Genomic DNA, 20,657 nt, shown 5'->3' with positions numbered 1-20,657 from the left:
CTGCGGCCTGGGCGACACCCAACACGTTCGCTAGGTTCTATAGCCTGCGTGTCGAACCGGTTTCCTCCTGTGTTCTCACCTCAAACGGGTAGTGGCACTGAGAGGCCCGGTTCAGAGTCGGCTTGCGGCGTCCTGGACGCCTAGTTCTCCAGAGAGTCCCCTGACTGGGCAGACCCTGTCGAGTCCTCCAGCACTCCGGCGGCCAGACATGGCGGAGCGTCTGGCACCTGGCCTTTCAGCCAATGAATTCCTGAAATCTGGTGTGATGCTATTGCCCATATGAGTGACCCGGTTGGGATCCCATATGTGTATTTCCACGGTGCAATTACTAGGGCTGTGTTTCCCCTGGCAGACCACGTTCTGCCGTCTCTAAATGAAGCAGCAATGAGCCATCTCAGAGACTTCCATGTGCAGTAGGGCCCCTCGAGGTTACTCCATGTGAGTAAATGTCACTTAACCGCCTCTGGGAGGAGGTGACTCCGCAATGTGTCCTCTTCCAAATGGAACGGCACGCTTTCCTAGTGTTATTCAAGTCCTGCAGGAGGGAACGGAGACGTCACGTCCCATCGCCACAGTTGCTGTACCACCGCTGAGCTGCCGGGTCCTTTACAATTGCGTTACACAGACAACACTTTCAAATAACAAAATCTTAATTTTTGTAAATTTGATCAATTAAAATGTAGTTACATTTACTTTTATCAACAAACAAAGGTACTGCACTTTACTGACTTGATTAGCTGTGTTGCATAGTGCTATTAAAAAGAATCCTTGTCTATGTTTGGCTTCTAGCAGGTGCGGAGACTCGTGGGTAGACATATAGTGAAAGAGGCCTCTGGCAGCAGGGAGGGTAGTAAAGCACAGGGAGCTGCTTCGAAAAAATTACCCACAAGTTACCCAATTCAATTTCAATGAGAGTGGTGGAGAAACATCTTAACTCAGAATCTCATCCTATCTGTCCATGGTATTTTAGGAAAATAGAACTTTTTCAAATCTTGGACGTTTCTGTAATATAACCCCAGAACCCTTTTATAGGGTTTATTGCAGAACAACAGATATTCAGTGTGCTTTTGAAATAGTTATAAATTATTCTAAAAAAATGTTGCAGTGTATGCCCGGCTTAATAAAATGAAAACTAAACTGAACATAATCCTGACAGTTTTACAACTTTTTTTGACAGTTTTTTTTACTGTGTTTTTGATCAAATAAATATTACCGTGGTGAGCATAAAAAACTTCTTTCAAAATCAAATATTATCTTACAGACCCTAAACATTTTGAACATTTTTGAAATGTCAATATATTAAAATATGAATAGTAATGGGTTTGATTCTCAATTGATAAAATGTCCACTTAATTGCAATGTACATTTCTTTGGATAAAAGCTTTTGCCAAATGCATATAAAGCTAATGACCCATTGTTCACGGTTTACTGTAATCTTATTATTTAATAAATGTATGAACTAATTTTTAGTGTTAATAAATATCTTTTTGTTATAGTTTATATGGGTCACATATTCTATCCACTCAGGGCCACTGCTGGCCAAATGGGTGCCCTAAGCAGAATTGTATTGTTGTGCCCCCTCTGTCAAATATTATGGAAGTAAAAAAAAAACAAAAACATATAGGGACCAAAATAGAACTTTAATAAAATATAAAAGTAAATAAATAAATGAATTGTAATTAAATTATATTATTTACAAACTACAATTGTAACTCTAGACAGTTACCTACGGCTATGATTTACAGTTGTCTGATTGATTTTATAGTCTCAAGTATTCAGAAATCACGCAAAAGAAAATTAAGCAGTTTTTCTATGATAAAACCATAGTTAATTTTTGTAAGGGTTGTGATGTCCACGTTTTTGTTCAAGAAATTATAGAGGCTGTAGCATTTCTGTAGCAAAAAGGTGACCAAAAATTAAAGATTAAGTGGATATTTGAATTAGCCTAAATGTTTGGTCAATATTAAACAAGGATTTGATCGAATGGGTGCCCTAAGCAGAATTGTATTGTTGTGCCCCCTCTGTCAAATATTATGGAAGTAAAAAAAAAACAAAAACATATAGGGACCAAAATAGAACTTTAATAAAATATAAAAGTAAATAAATAAATGAATTGTAATTAAATTATATTATTTACAAACTACAATTGTAACTCTAGACAGTTACCTACGGCTATGATTTACAGTTGTCTGATTGATTTTATAGTCTCAAGTATTCAGAAATCACGCAAAAGTAAATTAAGCAGTTTTTCTATGATAAAACCATAGTTAATTTTTGTAAGGGTTGTGATGTCCACGTTTTTGTTGAAGAAATTATAGAGGCTGTAGCATTTCTGTAGCAAAAAGGTGACCAAAAATTAAAGATTAAGTGGATATTTGAATTAGCCTAAATGTTTGGTCAATATTAAACAAGGATTTGATCGCCCCGGGATGAGTGTAACAGCAGCAATTACCAGGCCGTTGGCGCCCTTTACAGGCATTTGTAATAATATGTAATGTACATAAATTGTTAATTTTGTATTACATTATGTATTTTAACAGTGTTATTCAATGAAACCATATAATTATTAATTAACCAATCATTATTGCCTCGTTTTTATATAATGCATTTTAAATAATTTTAAAGGCTGTTTTTGGCTTAGGTCTGTTTTTATAACAGCTGCCGTTGATCACAGCGTGAGCATAAAAAGGCAGCCGGTGCAGTGCATACCAGGTTTTCGCTGAGGAGCTGAGCTAGATGCTGCGGCCGGCGGATGGGTGGAGGCAGCAGCTGCCCGCCGGGGCACAGTGTGACGACCTGCCTCAGTCTGCTTCTGTGCAGCCGAGAGCTGCTGGGCCAAGCTCTCGACCGCGTCGCCGAGAGGCTGGTCTGGGACACAGGGCCATTAAGGAACTGAACTTTGTCGGCGTCCCTCATATCAACTTAGCATGTAAGGCGGAGGCAGCTTCTCCACAGGCCGTATAAGCATCACCGGACAGGCCAGACGAGTACCTATAGACCCGGGAGGGGAGGCACGATTCGAAAAAATTTCACAGGATTATGAATGTACCTGAAAGTGATGCACGGGCTTCATCTTTTTTCTTTTTCTTTTTCTTTTCTCGGCGCCGGATTGCTGATGTCTTTTCATGGGTATAGTTGTCCATAAATTATGATCATTTGCATTCAGCCGCAAACATGAGGTGCGAGTGGGCGCGGGAATGGTGCGTCATGTGTGCTCTACTGCGTTCACTGTAAAATGCATTTTTCATAATGATATATATATGTTCATGTTTATATTTTTATTTATGTATATGCATACATTAATTTTAATATTAATATAGAAGGAAAGTTTTATTTTTTTTGAGCAACTGGGATAGTGCCCCCCTGGGAGATGGTGCCCTACGCAAACTGCGTACAGGCAGCGGCAGTACTGTATCCACTTGTACAACAGAACAAAAGAGCTTTTTCCATCATTTATAGTATATTTATCTTATTTTAACTATTTAATTTCTAACTTGCGTGATGTTATAAACACAGATGCAGGAGCTTTCCAGGTGCAGTATTTTTTTTTGAGTGCCATACATGGACTACTTCATTGTGAATAAATAAATGTATGAGCAAATTAACTTAACTAAGTTGTAAAGACATCTATGAAAACATCTTTTGACATTTATGAGACATACAGTACATGTTGTGACACCTGTAATATAGATTCACTTCACCTTCACCTCACTACTTAGGGGATACATTGTTGTGTGCTGTAAACTGCATGTTTCATACACAGCGTGTTGTATTTAAAGTCATCCTTCACACACAATGTCATATAGTTTTTAAGCGTGTTGAGATAATTCTGATTCTAAATATGGGGGCAAAGCTTCTGGCATCAGCAGTTTCATGCCGCATGTGTCTACACACTAATGTGTTAATGTGTCTCCGTATGCCCTTGTCCCTCAGTTTAACTCCACACTAGCAGCGTGGCATCATGGTTGGAGGGGTTGGTTTTGAATTTCAACGCTGTTTACTGAAGGGAGTTAATCAGGCGGATTACTGTGCTCACAGTCCTCCATATAACACCTTGTTGCCTCTGAGTGCAGCACTAAACCCAATGACTGAAAACTATTTGACCTTGGTGCTTTGCCTGTGTGCCCTTGGGGGAATCCATGACAGTAAAAGAGAGCCATTTCCATTCAGATGCATAAATAAAATTCATATTTCATACTTCCACTTTTGCTTCCTTCAGCTTGTGTATATGAACTTCTAAGGAGGAGTACTGTTGTTAATATTCATACAGAGCCATCAAAGTGCTTCTTTTGTTTTCAAACAGACTCAGAATTACTGTATACAAAGTGTGAGCGAGCGAGGCAGAAAGAGAGAGAGAGAGGCTTGTCATTACTGTCTGACTGCCTGTCTGGTTCATAAACATGATATTAGTATCAGCCCAAATCGAATAACTTCACACAGGCTTCCTGCTATGGTAGATTGCATAGGTGAAAAGGCTTCTGCTGACACAGTAATCAGCTTGGAGAAAAACTAGAAGGCTATTTCTGTCACAGGTACCCTGTCCTATTTTTGTCTCAGAAAGACACATTAAGGGACCACAGCCAACCATGTGGGCATTGAAAAGGAAGGGTAATTGGTTGATAATTAGCCGAAAACCTAGAGGTTTTCATTTTATTGACTGTAATTGGAGTCATTATGTATGTCACATTCAAAGCCACCCACTTGCTGTTTTCCACTCACAGTCTTTGCCATTCATTTTGTAGGTTTTTACTGTAGCGTTAATCTTTATCAATGAAGTGTTAAGAAATCTCTCTTATTCATTGAGTTGTGAACACACACACAGGGCCAATTAAAGGGGTGATTCTGTGCCATGTCATGCAGAGAATTGCAAAGTTATTTCAAGTTTGTAGAATAAGGACCATCCAATAGACAGATGGTGATTCATGCAAAATAAACATCTAACTGAATAGCGAATTATTCAGAATTTCATAACCATTCTGATTCTGATTCCACTTAACAATTCCAATTCATTACTGATTCCATTAACAGACATTTTTGTTATTCTTAAGGTAGAAAGAATGGAAATGGGAAAACCTTTTACTTTAGCTACCTTGTTTTGTCAGTTAACGATTTCAGACATCATAAGAGTCATAACAAATCAGACACACACTACTGTTCCAAAGTTTGGGGTCAGTAAATTTTTTTGAAGTTCTTTTAAGCACACTTCACAAAAGATTTCTATCTCAAATGTGCGTTGTGATTGGCCGAATGCCTCAAGCGTGTGACGGAAATGTTATGCCCCAAAGTTACGCCTTCTTTCTTTGCGTGAACATTTGGGCGGTGTTATGTAAATCTTCCCACATCCTGATGTAGACATGTGGGGGCATGTTTAAACGAGGTGTTTTAGGAGGGCGTGGACCAGTCTTAACATTTATAAAGAATATATCTTTGGGTTTGAGACTTTAGTCTTTGCAACTTTAGGGATCTTATCTATTCACAAACAGCTTGTAACACTCCAAAGAGAAAGGAAATCTTGAAATCGCATCATATATGACCCCTTTAAAGGGGATAGTTCACCCAAAAACAAAAATTCTGTCATTCACCCTCATGTTGTTCCAAACCCGTAAGACCTTTGTACTTCTTCAGAACACAAATTAAGATATTTTTGATGAAATCCAAGAGCTTTCTGATCCTCCATAGACAGCATCGCAACTGACACATTCAACGCCCAGAAAGGTAGTAAGGACATCATTAAAATAGTCCACGTGACATCAGTGGTTCAACCGTAATTTTATGAAGCTACGAGAATAGTTCTTGTGTACAAAGAAAACAAAAATAAAGACTTTATTCAACGATTTCTTCTCCTCTGGGTAAGTCAGTCACCATTCCATCAAAAATATCTTAATTTGTGTTCCGAAGATGAACGAAGGCCTTGCGGGTTTGGAACAACATGAGGGTGAGTAATTAATGACAGAATTTTCATTTTTGGGTAAATTATCCCTTTAAAAAATCTCACCGACCCGAAATTTATGAATGATAATTTACTTTTTTTTATGATACATTTTCCTGCTGATATTTATTGTAGGTAACTGTTTTTGAGAAAAAAAAGAAAAAAAAAAACACTTGGCTGATTAACAAAAGTATTACTTCTATTGACAGCTTTGGGAAAGGAATGTGTCAATGGAAAAAAAATATTGAATTAAATATTGAGTAAATGATTATGATTCAGTTAGTTTGTGTTAAATATATTATGCATATGTCAGTATTACGATACCTTGCTTTCTTTTTATCTACATCAGCCACTGACAAATCCATCTTGGTTGACCACTATTTTAAATTGCTGCAATGAATCACATACGTTTTAATTTGTCCAGTCCTGCTCTTAGAAGGCCACTGTCATATAGAATTTTGCTGCAACCCCAAGTAAATACGCATGAACCTGCTATTCAAGGTCTTCAGCATTACTAAAAACTTTCAGACAGGTGTGTTGGGGCAAGTTGGATCTAAAGTCTTTAGGGTATTGGTCCTCCAGGAGCAGGATTGGACACCCATGCACTTATACTGTATGTATATCACACATATTTTATTTTGGTGTTCCATCTGTCACCTTAAGTTTTCATGAATCAATCAGTCCATTTAAAAATCATATCAGCCAATCTATTCGGAAAATGTTTTCCATTTCAAGAGCTCAGGAAGAATTGTTTATATGTAAAGTAGAGTGACATTCATGATAATGTGTTTCTACACTAAAACAGTATTCATAAAGTTAATTGCGGCTAGTCGAGATTGTAAGTGTAATGAATGCATGCAATTACAGTGCTGTCTTCCTCCGTTGATGTATCTGTAAAATGGCATGCCTTGACATATTGAAATGTAGTCATATTCCTGAGGTGATACATTAACATACATCATCCTTAAGGTTATGCATATTGACTTGCCGGAAGGAAGAAAGGGAAGCTGTCTCGTGTTCTGACCTTGTCGATATGGTCACCTGCTGACCTATCTCTGAGCTCTGACCCTAGGCACTCTGCACTAATTGAGACAACACGGTGTTGCATGGATACTGGCTGCACCTGACGAGTCTGGCCATGCCTGAAGCAGCCTTGACCTTTAACATGTGAATGTTAAATGCCATTCTATACATTAGATGGAAGACCCTGAAAAGAGAAGACGATATGCAGATGCTAATGTGATTCACCTAAGCTGGAAGATAACAAAGTGTTTAGTGGTTAGAGGGAATGTCAGAGGCCATTTGTTTAAGGGCAGTTTCACACTCATTAAAAGTACTGAGACTCATATCTTTCCGATTATATGCTTCTGTCACTTGTCAGTCTGGGTACTGCTCACATCCTAAAATCCCTCAAGGGAAAACATTTAAAAGTTTGGTACCCAACTGGAAAGAGTAATGGTGAAAATGGGGAATCTCTTCCATGAGCCAGAGTCCTATCTCACTGTAAGCTAAATAAAATGGTTTGAGTGACACCTTAATCGCTCTGATAACCCAACTCACAGATTGGAAGCAAAGCCAAGCCAATGGCATTACATTCCCTTGGGACTTGACAGTTTGACTTTGTCAAGGACAATTCTTTGATTTCTTCTGTTACTCCTTCCATCCGTGAGAACAAAGGCTGCCTAGCCTTCATCATCTAACACTCTTAGTCACAAATATACTGAGTGCACCAGTGAAGTCGTCATGGAGACAACCCAAATAACCTCTGCTGTCAGTGTGCATCAAGACTTAACCTGAAATGGCTCCATCCGAGGTCTTGAGTCTAGGACAAACCGTGACTGCTGAGAGATTTGAAACAAACTTGTTATGTGAACCTTGGGTATGGAATGTCTCCATGGGTATAAGTGTATGTTTAAAATAAGTTAGAATCATTAATGGGATAGTTCACCGCAAAATGAACATTCTGTATGATTGCAAACCTGTATGATGTTCTTTCTTACATGAACCACAGAAGGAATTTTGAATATTTCAACATTTTGTCAACATAGGCACATTGGAAAATACTGCACTATCAATGTTTTTGCAAAAAAACGCCAAAAATGTACCGATACATACAATTCACACAAAATTGTGATTACAGGGGCAGATAATCAGTTAATAAATTATTTTCACATGGTTTCTTGCACCATACTATATTATGACCTAAAAACATTTTACCATAGTGCATGATTTGTAAATGAATACATTTTCATGTTTGCATAAAAAAATATGGATTTTCCCATGTAGTAAACTTGCTCGGTAGCTCACCAGGTACAGCATTGACTTGTAATAATATAGAGAGCTTGGATGCGAGTCCAATGAAAAACAATTAACGAAATAATAACTAAAAGATTTTGTAGAAATTAGCTAAAATGGCTTGGCTGCTTGCTTTTGTTAACACTATCAGTTGGGTTATATGTAATAAATCATTGCCAGAATCACGTCCATCTGCTGAGCATGCTTTTAGTGCCACTGACTTGGCATTTCACTTTGAAAAATGTTACAAAATGTGCAACAAGCAACATAATATTTTGCAAAAAATGTTCTCACAAATAGGTTTTTCCAATGAGCCTTGATTTCTTTTTGTCCATATAATTAAAATCCCAAACAACACTAAACCCCATGAATTTCATTGAATGGACCAAAAATAAATAAATAAATAAAGAAAAAACAAAGTCTTTCAGAAGATATTTTTAACATGGTCCACAAAAGAAAGAACATCATACAGGTTTGTAACAACAGAATTATAATTTTTAAGTAAGCTATCCCTTTAAGCTTTACATCAGAATATAAGTAGAAGAAATGGGGGTGAGGCCTCTATAGGCCACAAGAAGGATGCTCAGAGAAATGACCAACAAAGGCTGCCTAGCCTTCATCATCTAACACTCTTAGTCACAAATATACTGAGTGCACCAGTGAAGTCGTCATGGAGACAACCCAAATAACCTCTGCTGTCAGTGTGCATCAAGACTTAACCTGAAATGGCTCCATCCGAGGTCTTGAGTCTAGGACAAACCGTGACTGCTGAGAGATTTGAAACAAACTTGTTATGTGAACCTTGGGTATGGAATGTCTCCATGGGTATAAGTGTATGTTTAAAATAAGTTAGAATCATTAATGGGATAGTTCACCGCAAAATGAACATTCTGTATGATTGCAAACCTGCAAAATGTTACAAAATGTGCAACAAGCAACATAATATTTTGCAAAAAATGTTCTCACAAATAGGTTTTTCCAATGAGCCTTGATTTCTTTTTGTCCATATAATTAAAATCCCAAACAACACTAAACCCCATGAATTTCATTGAATGGACCAAAAATAAATAAATAAATAAAGAAAAAACAAAGTCTTTCAGAAGATATTTTTAACATGGTCCACAAAAGAAAGAACATCATACAGGTTTGTAACAACAGAATTATAATTTTTAAGTAAGCTATCCCTTTAAGCTTTACATCAGAATATAAGTAGAAGAAATGGGGGTGAGGCCTCTATAGGCCACAAGAAGGATGCTCAGAGAAATGACCTCTGGTATTTAAGAACAGCCAAGGTTATTTGCCTGAAAAGCATGGTTGATATTTGTGCAAATGGTGAGAAGGTTGCGTGTATGTACCCCTATGTGGATGGCATGTCAGTGTTGTGCTTGAAGGGATATATGAGTGACAGCTTTGCTTCAGGCCACTGCAAGCTAATCGTCAAGACGGACTGCCATTGCCCACGAATTAGTGCTTCTGTTCTATGCTTTGACAAGACTACTGACACGTGCTGACATTGCGAGGGGGCTGCGAGACAGTTGACACACAAGGACGGGTTCATGTGCCCATTTCTCATTGACTTATCAAAATCCTGATTTTCAAGGGTTTGTCTCAAAGACAAATAAGACCTTTTCACTGAAAGGCCACCTTAAAGATGATATACATGCTAGTGACGTTACCCCGATGAGAGTTTGAGCAGTCAGTGAGGATCCAAAGGAAAAGATTATTATTATTTATTATTCGTAGTTCGTAGTTGGATTTTTAATAGTATACAATACATATTGATTCTCACTTTTTTCATCTAAGTAACAATGTTTTCTCTTTAATAACTGTGATCTCTTTGTGAGGAAACCCCCTTCTTAAAATGTAAAGGCAGCTATATATTTTCATGTACAAAGACCTATTGTGAGGAAATTACATAATGTTGTTTCAAAATTAAATAATTGGCATTTATATTGTCCCCATGTACTGAAGCCAAAGCAAATTATTAAGTTGAAAACATTTTGTAAGTTGGCATGCTTTTCCCCCCTGCACTCTGTTAGATTAATATTAGATGTCTAAACCAGAAGAAAAACATTGTCATATTTATCTCCAAGATAACAGTGAAAGTTAACATGTTAACTTTGACAGCCCTAAAAATGCATGTTGTAAAAATAATTTTTCCACAGTTTTTCCTTGACCTCCATCTCTTGTGGCGACCCCTGACTTAGAATACAAACCAACACAATGGATAAATTGTTGTCAAACAGGAAGAAAAGCATTTCAGACGGTTGATTGCAGACTTTGGTTTCTTGGTAAACTGAGCTCTTTTAATGCATGTGAGCTTAGCTCAGCAGAAAAATCTAAACAGCATAAAATTTGCTTTTCAAAATGGTCTCATTGCTCTCTAGAAATGCAATTTAAATAGTTTTCATTTTTTCTTTTTCTTTCCCTTTTGTGAAATAAATAATTTCTGTGTTTTTGTAATGTAATAAATCCAAGTACATAGTACTGTATTTATGTATGAAACATTAAGCATATGTGTTGCCATTCACATACATTTTCCTACACATATATTTACCTCCTCTTAAGAGAAGAGGGAGTGCAACTCAGCTGCAACTGCCTTTAGTGTTTCCATCTTGATTACAACGTTAGTTAATTATTTCAGCTATACACACAATGTCAAGTTCTTGTGCCTGGCGGCAATTAGAGATGTGCATTCATTAAAACCACCCTTGTTCTTTCCCTAATGCAGCCATCAACTATAGGCCATGCCTAACCATCCACACAATGAGGGAACGTAATTAATAACTGCACACTCTCACATTTATAAACACACATGTGCACTCTGCTTTATATAGAATGCACATTCTGTGAATAGATGGAGGCAAATATTTGGAGTGCAGATCAAGCATGTGTTTATGGGGAAATAAAAGCTTTATTGAACTCCTGGAAGGCTTAGTAAACACGTTCTGTTTACATGATAAAAAGGAAAAGTTACTATGTAGGCTACATCTGAATGCTGAAAAATGCTGCCTTGATGATTGAATCATTACTATATAATATGACATATACAGTATTGTAATGTCCTGTATTAAGTGTGATATTGCCATATATGTTACCCATAAGGTGATATATAATTTTGACATACATCAATTCTCTGGGTAGATGTGATATAGGTTTAGAACATACATATATAAAATGCTCAAATTTCTATATGTACATGTTAATATCTATATGATAATTTTTATATGGTATTATATGTAGCAACCTTATATGTCAACAATATGTATTATATTTATATATGCAACTTTATTAAAACAAAATGTTTACAAAAATCTGTATGTTTATATCCTTTATATTTACTTATAATATTAACATGTGTTGGCAGATTTTAGGGTGGATATACATGTACATGACATATATGTCCAAAACTGTATTACACATACATAAACATAAGTATCTATATTGGCTATATACTGTATATGTTAATATGAAATTGTTCCAATTTCCTATGTCTTTCATGTATATTTTTACTTCATATGGTAATATTTTTCATATGTGGAAATGTAATATATATTAGATATATTATATATTTATATAAAATAAATTATATATAATTATATATAATATAATATATATATTACATTTGTGTATGGGCAAAGCTCTCTCTGTTTTGTTGTATATCGTTAAACCGTATAATGCTGCCTCAGAAGTCTGAAATCAGTTTCAGGAGGTACCTTTGTGTGCAAAGTATTGCTTGATAGGGCAGCAAGTCAGCTTAAGCTAAAGCCTAAGCTTTTGGATGTAGTCAAAGACTCCTTAACCTGTATATCTCTCTTTCTGTCTGTTTCTCAGGTAACATCTTTGTGGTGAGTTTGGCGGTGGCGGACCTGGTGGTGGCCATCTATCCGTATCCGCTGGTCCTGACCTCCATATTTCACCGGGGCTGGAACCTGGGATACATGCACTGCCAGATCAGCGGATTCCTGATGGGCGTCAGTGTAATCGGCTCCATTTTCAACATCACCGGCATCGCAATCAACCGCTACTGTTATATCTGCCACAGCCTCAAATATGACAAGCTCTACAGCGACAAAAACTCAGTTTGCTATGTACTGTTAATCTGGGCCTTGACGGTGCTTGCTATTGTGCCCAACTTGTTCGTAGGCTCCCTGCAGTATGATCCACGGGTTTATTCCTGTACGTTCGAGCAGTCGGCGAGCTCGGCATACACGATCGCTGTCGTCTTCTTCCATTTCATTCTTCCCATCATGATCGTCACCTACTGTTACCTGCGAATCTGGGTTCTGGTCATACAGGTGCGAAGACGAGTGAAGCCCGACAATCGTCCCAAGCTCACGCCTCACGACGTGCGAAACTTCGTAACAATGTTTGTTGTTTTCGTACTCTTTGCCGTGTGCTGGGCACCATTAAACTTCATCGGGTTGGCGGTAGCGATTTCTCCTGAGCGCGTGGTTCCTTTAATACCTGAATGGCTCTTTGTGGCAAGTTATTTCATGGCATACTTTAACAGTTGCCTCAATGCAATCGTCTATGGAGTTTTGAACCAGAACTTCCGTCGTGAGTATAAGTGCATCGTGGTTTCAGTATGTACTGCCAGGATCTTCTTTGGGGAAAGTTCTAATGAAGCGCAAGAAAGACTCAAGAGTAAACCCTCGCCACTCATGACCAACAACAATCAGGTCAAAGTGGACTCTGTGTAAGCGTGAAAAGAACACAGAAAAATTTATCCTTGCTTGAAACTAAGCAAACTTGATTTAGAAAAAAAATCTGATCACCAAATATGTTGTTCAGGACATGGCGCTGAAACTGTGATTTGTTGCCTCAACACAATCAAAACAAACAGGAAATTATTATCATTGTCTTTTATAAAGCACTTTTTTCATTCTTGGTCAGAAGTACTTGTATGTATGAATTTATTGTTTAAATGTTTACAGTAATTGTATCAGCAAATCTATGTAAGACATACTTTCTGTAATTATTTTATATGAGTTATCTTTGTCTGAAGAGAACAAAAAACAAATATGAAGGTATGATTGATAAATTACTGTATATAAATATATATATATATATATATATATTGTGTGTGTTTCACTGATGTTGATCATTCAGTGGAGAATGAAGAACAACGCTGTCAAAATGTTGCCATGAACATCAGCATATCTCTACAATGCCTGGCCATAAATGTGACCAAAACTTTATAAACACTCAACCAAAAGAGTTTGTTACAGAGTTTATTATTTTGAGATGACCTCACCTGGTTCAACACTGTTACTCTACATTTGAGAAAGCAATACACCTGGATTGCTGCTTTCCCACAACCCCCTGCAAACATGTTTGAGGGTATGGGGTTCCTTCTGTGTAGGGTTTCTATCTCCTCTACTTGCTATTCTTTTTTTAAAATTGTTTCTATTTTCAGCATTACCTGTCTTTATCTATTTACACATTTCGTTACCTTCTCTCTTTATTTTTCTTTGTATCTGTCTTTCTCTCCACTCTTTGTATGCATGGATCTGATGACAAGTTCATATGCAAACTGAGTAAAAATTAAAAGTAAAAAGTTTGATGAATAAGATAAAATTGGAATTTCTGCATAATTATGTGAAATGTATACATTATATGTGTACCTTGAATATACAACAGAATTAGACTGTGCACTGAAAAAATACTGTTTTGTCTTGTTTTCTAGTAAAATATTTAATCATTACTAAAACAAGATTAAAAAACAAATAAAACAAGATAAACGCCAAACTGCATAATAAATGAAGATTTTTTCCTGAGAATATACAGTTCTGTGCAAAAGTATTAGACCATTTGCACCCTCCCCTCCCCCCCCAAAAAAAGTTTTAAGCCAGTTGTGGAGCATACTGGCTGTTGTCAGACTCCTTGTGCATACAAAAAACTCACTGGATTATTACAATTAATGGCAAAAGGGTTGTTTGAAAATGTAAACTGACATTTCCTACTGACACGCTATACAGCAAAATATAGAAATTGAAACTGTATAAGCAAATGTCAGATAAATACCTTTAATTTTAGGATATGCAGATGTTTTTACTAGAAAACAACAAAACAAATCCAAAACAAATGATTAATAAAAAAGTTTTTTTTTTTTTTTGCAGTGGGACAATAAATATAATGCCAGCCATTATTATGCATCACTTTTTGAATAACACAGTAGAAAATGGGACAAAATACAGGTAGTATCACCAACACTACAATATAAGTATTAAAGTACAGTATTAGATTGAAGCTTATGCAATAGTTCTAGCTGAACGCCCGCCACTGCTTCTCTCTCTCTCAAAAACATGACATGTTGTGGTGACATCACTCTGTTTAATCCAAGCCAACCAAACCGACTGAACGAGTGCGTGAGAGAATGAATAAGCGATATAAAAAAAGCCAGGATTTACACTGCCTTCTAACAGAATTATGCACTAATCTGAGCCTCTCCTGCCTTTATCGCCCTCTGCAACCAAGAGATTCATATCTGTGTATAAAACTGAACGTGTTATGTGGAAGGAGGGGTGATTTACTCTGACCCCGTCCAAGTGTGGTTATGGTTGGAACATGAGAGTTGGTCAGATTTGTTGGATGCTGTAATTTAGAGTGTTTGGAACTTTCTGCAAACTGCAATTTTAAGATCAATGAATCTGTGTTTCTGTTTTTTTTATTTCTTTTTTTTTATTAGAAAATCTGATTTGCTGTTTTTTGTACACAAGACATGGGCTATTTTAGAGCTGGACACAGCCTAATCAGGGTTTAGTCTGTCGTAATATGATGATATCAGAGCTGATTGAGAAATAGTCCATTTAATTTGAGTTGATTTTCAGATGAGCCTGTAAGGTCTGGATTCCCAGACACAGATTAAGACTATTCCTAGACTACAAAGCATTTCCAATGGAGAATCACTTGTTTGACCCAGTTCTGTTATTCCGTGTCTAAGCAACCAACCCCAGTTGTCTGTGTATGGATTTTGCACAACCACATTTTGCCACTAGAGAACGCATACAAATTAAATTCTTCCCAACCCTTGAGTGAGAATCTGAATCATCTGTCATCATTACCTTACAAAAATGTACACAGCGGGCCAAAAGTTTGAAATAATTAAGATTTTAATTTTTTTTAAAGAAATCTCTTATGCTCAATAATGCTGCATTTATTTGATGAAAAACAGAGTAAAAATTGCAATATTTAAAAAAATATTATTACAATTAAAAATAAAAATATTTGAATATATTTGAATATTTCAGTGTCACATGTTCTGAAATCACATATGTTGATTTGGTGCTCAAGAAACATTTCTTATTATTATCAATGTTGAAAACAATGTTTGCTGCTTAACATTTTTTGTGGAAACACTAACATTGATATACTATTCAAAAGAAATTAATACTTCTATTCAGCAATGACGCATTAAATTGTTATTAAAGTGACACATTGTACATTAAAGCAAAGATATTATAAAAATTCCATTTTAAATAAATGCTCTTCATTGTACTTTTTTCATTAATCACGGAATCCTTAAAGTATTTCTAGGAAAACCTTAAGCAGCAAATTGGTTTTTAGCATTATAAAATTGAGCACAAAAAATAATTGATAATAGAGCATCAAATCAGCATATTAATTATTTCTAAAGAATCATGTGACACTGAAGACTGGAATTCAGTTTTGCCATCACAGGAAATATTACATATTAAAATATATATATTTTTTCAATTGTAATAATAATTCACCACATCTCGTTCATTCGTTCGTTCTTTCTTTCTTTCTTTCTTTCTTTCTTTCTTTCGAGCATAAAAAACTTATTTCAAAAACATTGAAAAACATAATTATTCGAATCATTTGGCCAGTGTATACATAAAATAAACAAGTCGAGATTTCGATTTGTTTTAAACCAAACACTCAAGAGTGGCACAACAGGGATGTTAATGAAGCATTAGGACAGAATAGCTAAACTGGCCTCTTCCTAAATTGGCTGTATCTATGAAAGCGCAGGTTCTTTAGGCGTTGGCAGTGTTGGAACAGGGTGAATCTGGAGTAAATCTTCCAATACAAATAATAATAATAATAATAATAATAATAATAATAATAATAAAAATCCTACTTAGTATTTTTGTCTTTATTTCCAATACAAATATCTGCACATTCTCAAAACAAGATGCATTTACTAGAGAAGCAGTTACTTAAGATATTAAGTCTTATTTTATAAAACAATATCAAATATCTTATTTTCTTATTTTATAAAAACAAAATATATTTTATGAAATTTATGCTTAAAACAAGAAAAATATCTGTCAATTGGAGTAATAAAAATAAACTTATTTCAAAGGGAAAACAAGATTAATTTTTTTTACCCAATTGCCAGATTTTTCCTTACTTAATTTAATACATTTACATTTTCCAGAAAACGTAATAAAAGTTGGAAGATGTAATATCTATGTCCTTTTGTACTGTAAAACAAGGCAAAAGGTTTGAGTAAAAAAAGTTTTTTTTTTTTTTTGCAGTGGGACAATAAATATAATGCCAGCCATTATTATGCATCACTTTTTGAATAACACAGTAGAAAATGGGACAAAATACAGGTAGTATCACCAACACTACAATATAAGTATTAAAGTACAGTATTAGATTGAAGCTTATGCAATAGTTCTAGCTGAACGCCCGCCACTGCTTCTCTCTCTCTCAAAAACATGACATGTTGTGGTGACATCACTCTGTTTAATCCAAGCCAACCAAACCGACTGAACGAGTGCGTGAGAGAATGAATAAGCGATATAAAAAAAGCCAGGATTTACACTGCCTTCTAACAGAATTATGCACTAATCTGAGCCTCTCCTGCCTTTATCGCCCTCTGCAACCAAGAGATTCATATCTGTGTATAAAACTGAACGTGTTATGTGGAAGGAGGGGTGATTTACTCTGACCCCGTCCAAGTGTGGTTATGGTTGGAACATGAGAGTTGGTCAGATTTGTTGGATGCTGTAATTTAGAGTGTTTGGAACTTTCTGCAAACTGCAATTTTAAGATCAATGAATCTGTGTTTCTGTTTTTTTTATTTCTTTTTTTTTATTAGAAAATCTGATTTGCTGTTTTTTGTACACAAGACATGGGCTATTTTAGAGCTGGACACAGCCTAATCAGGGTTTAGTCTGTCGTAATATGATGATATCAGAGCTGATTGAGAAATAGTCCATTTAATTTGAGTTGATTTTCAGATGAGCCTGTAAGGTCTGGATTCCCAGACACAGATTAAGACTATTCCTAGACTACAAAGCATTTCCAATGGAGAATCACTTGTTTGACCCAGTTCTGTTATTCCGTGTCTAAGCAACCAACCCCAGTTGTCTGTGTATGGATTTTGCACAACCACATTTTGCCACTAGAGAACGCATACAAATTAAATTCTTCCCAACCCTTGAGTGAGAATCTGAATCATCTGTCATCATTACCTTACAAAAATGTACACAGCGGGCCAAAAGTTTGAAATAATTAAGATTTTAATTTTTTTTAAAGAAATCTCTTATGCTCAATAATGCTGCATTTATTTGATGAAAAACAGAGTAAAAATTGCAATATTTAAAAAAATATTATTACAATTAAAAATAAAAATATTTGAATATATTTGAATATTTCAGTGTCACATGTTCTGAAATCACATATGTTGATTTGGTGCTCAAGAAACATTTCTTATTATTATCAATGTTGAAAACAATGTTTGCTGCTTAACATTTTTTGTGGAAACACTAACATTGATATACTATTCAAAAGAAATTAATACTTCTATTCAGCAATGACGCATTAAATTGTTATTAAAGTGACACATTGTACATTAAAGCAAAGATATTATAAAAATTCCATTTTAAATAAATGCTCTTCATTGTACTTTTTTCATTAATCACGGAATCCTTAAAGTATTTCTAGGAAAACCTTAAGCAGCAAATTGGTTTTTAGCATTATAAAATTGAGCACAAAAAATAATTGATAATAGAGCATCAAATCAGCATATTAATTATTTCTAAAGAATCATGTGACACTGAAGACTGGAATTCAGTTTTGCCATCACAGGAAATATTACATATTAAAATATATATATTTTTTCAATTGTAATAATAATTCACCACATCTCGTTCATTCATTCGTTCTTTCTTTCTTTCTTTCTTTCTTTCTTTCGAGCATAAAAAACTTATTTCAAAAACATTGAAAAACATAATTATTCGAATCATTTGGCCAGTGTATACATAAAATAAACAAGTCGAGATTTCAATTTGTTTTAAACCAAACACTCAAGAGTGGCACAACAGGGATGTTAATGAAGCATTAGGACAGAATAGCTAAACTGGCCTCTTCCTAAATTGGCTGTATCTATGAAAGCGCAGGTTCTTTAGGCGTTGGCAGTGTTGGAACAGGGTGAATCTGGAGTAAATCTTCCACTGCATTCACCTTTACATGAAATTCACTGGTACGAAAACCCACTGGCAGCATGAGAGAAGCATAGCCCTGTATAAATGAATGTCAAACTCCTGTGAAAATTATCACACTAATAAGAAGGTCTATATAATATCATATATACTCAGCTGGTTCAAGCCACCACACAATACTCAGTTTCCTCAGGGCACTTAGTTTTGCATCTAGGTTGTTTTTGAGCCAGTACCTTGAGCCATACAAATGGTGTGTGATTAAATAATAGATGTGTTTGGCTGGATTTTGGCTGCTTCCTGTTGGAATGCTCGTGCTCTTTCCATATTTTATCAGTGATGAAGACGATTGGATGCAATACTTGTCAAATACAGAGATGTTGTAGATGTCTTCCTGTAACAACAATGGAGAAACGCTTTTCATTTAATATTTCATGTTTTGCTTTTACAGCACCTGTATGTACAGGAATTAAGTTTACCATAACCCAGTATTATTTCAATACCAGTACAGTTGGTGTAATCATTAGAGTACATAAAAAGAGTTTTTAATGCTATAAAAAAGATTTGTGAGTATTAGCAAAACTGAAGCTGTCAGAATAAACCCGAAACACACGTCATCATTGTCATGGGTGAGTGTGGACAATCATGAAACAGCTGTTTCATCATAAGAGCTTGTGACTGCTAGTCGACTGCTCTTGAATCGCTCTTGTGATACTTGGTGCAAAGTCGACCTGAAGTGGTGGGTTTTCTTTTGAAAACTATTTTCAGTCGCGGGACATTTTACAAATCAAAATAAATGTACAAGTCTCACTAGCGCTCTGTTCTTCTGACAGTTCGGGAGAGAGGGGGCGACGTTTTGCATGATGTCGACCTGGATTGAGTTTACATTACACTGAGATCCGATCACAATGCGTCCTCGACTACCTCTGGACCAGGACACGCTGATCGGATAACATTCCGATCAGAAGCGTGTTTACACTTGTCTTTTCAATGTGTATGTGGACAACATCCGGATACAGCTTGCATGTTAATGCCAAGTGTAAACGCAGCCTCAGACTTCTGGAGGGGATGTAGATTCATAATAGTGAGTGGAAGTAGGCGGGTGCTGAGCCTGTGGCTGTTCTATATGCAAGCATCAATGTCTTGAACTTGATGCGAGCTGCAACCGGTAGCCAGTGCAAGGAGATAAAGAGAGGTGTAACTTGGGCTCTTTTGGCATTATCTCACAGTGACATGGCATTGGTGCTGTGTCAAGTTAAACAAAAGTCAGATACATTTTCTAACAGGCATGCACGGCTTCGCATGCGCCGCACAAAGTTGAACACATCTAATCTGAAACGGCAGGAAAATGACACCAGTACAACACTGATTGGTTGATGGCACCACAAAAATTATCACAATCCCACAATTCCAAGCTGTTCACAAGTGACTATCCTGTGCTGTGACATGAAAGGCAATAGTAAATTATATACTTTACTGTTATAAAATATTTTACTTGGTCAGAATACACATCTACTTTTAAATAGCGCAAAGACGATTCAAATTTGGATCCAAATGGTGTTGTATAAAATCTGCCAGCACGGGCAACTGGTCCATACTAACCAGCCAAACCCATTTGGGTAGTGGTGGACCAAAGATAGAGCAAAGAGAAACCCTGAGCAAACAACTTACATTGATTCATTACTTCTTTGAGCTTTAGCACAGACTGCTAAAAAATATTTATTAAGTGACAGCTCATCACACACTCTTTTTTATGTGTTCCGTAACTTCCCGCCCCAGATCCATTACTTCTTTGAGCTTTAGCACAGACTGCTAAAAAATGTTTATTAAGTGACAACTCATCACACTCAACTCAACTCAACTCAACTCAACCTTTATTTATAAAGCACTTTCAAAACCATAAAAATGGACCAAAGTGCTGTACACAATAAGTATATAATAAAGATAAAAATCATAAAACATTAAAACATAGGCACAAAACATAAAATAAAAAACAAGTCATTCACAATTGTCCT

General features: G+C 36.0%; 1 protein-coding gene across 1 annotated transcript in view; it reads left to right on the top strand.

Moving 5' to 3' along the window:
* The window catches only part of LOC107754134 (melatonin receptor type 1A-A), a 60,456-nt gene extending 47,394 nt beyond the window's left edge, over positions 1-13,062 (top strand). Inside the window, exon 2 of the mRNA XM_016570456.1 lies at positions 12,059-13,062. Within this exon, the coding sequence (XP_016425942.1) occupies positions 12,059-12,927 (869 nt within the window). The 3' untranslated portion in view covers positions 12,928-13,062. The remainder of the gene's footprint in view (positions 1-12,058) is intronic.
* Positions 13,063-20,657: the final 7,595 nt, after the last annotated feature.

Source organism: Sinocyclocheilus rhinocerous, unplaced genomic scaffold, assembly GCF_001515625.1.
Source record: "Sinocyclocheilus rhinocerous isolate Xijiao unplaced genomic scaffold, SAMN03320098_v1.1 scaffold681, whole genome shotgun sequence".
In the NCBI taxonomy this organism is placed as follows: domain Eukaryota; kingdom Metazoa; phylum Chordata; class Actinopteri; order Cypriniformes; family Cyprinidae; genus Sinocyclocheilus; species Sinocyclocheilus rhinocerous.
This window is presented reverse-complemented; position numbering and strand designations above follow the sequence as displayed.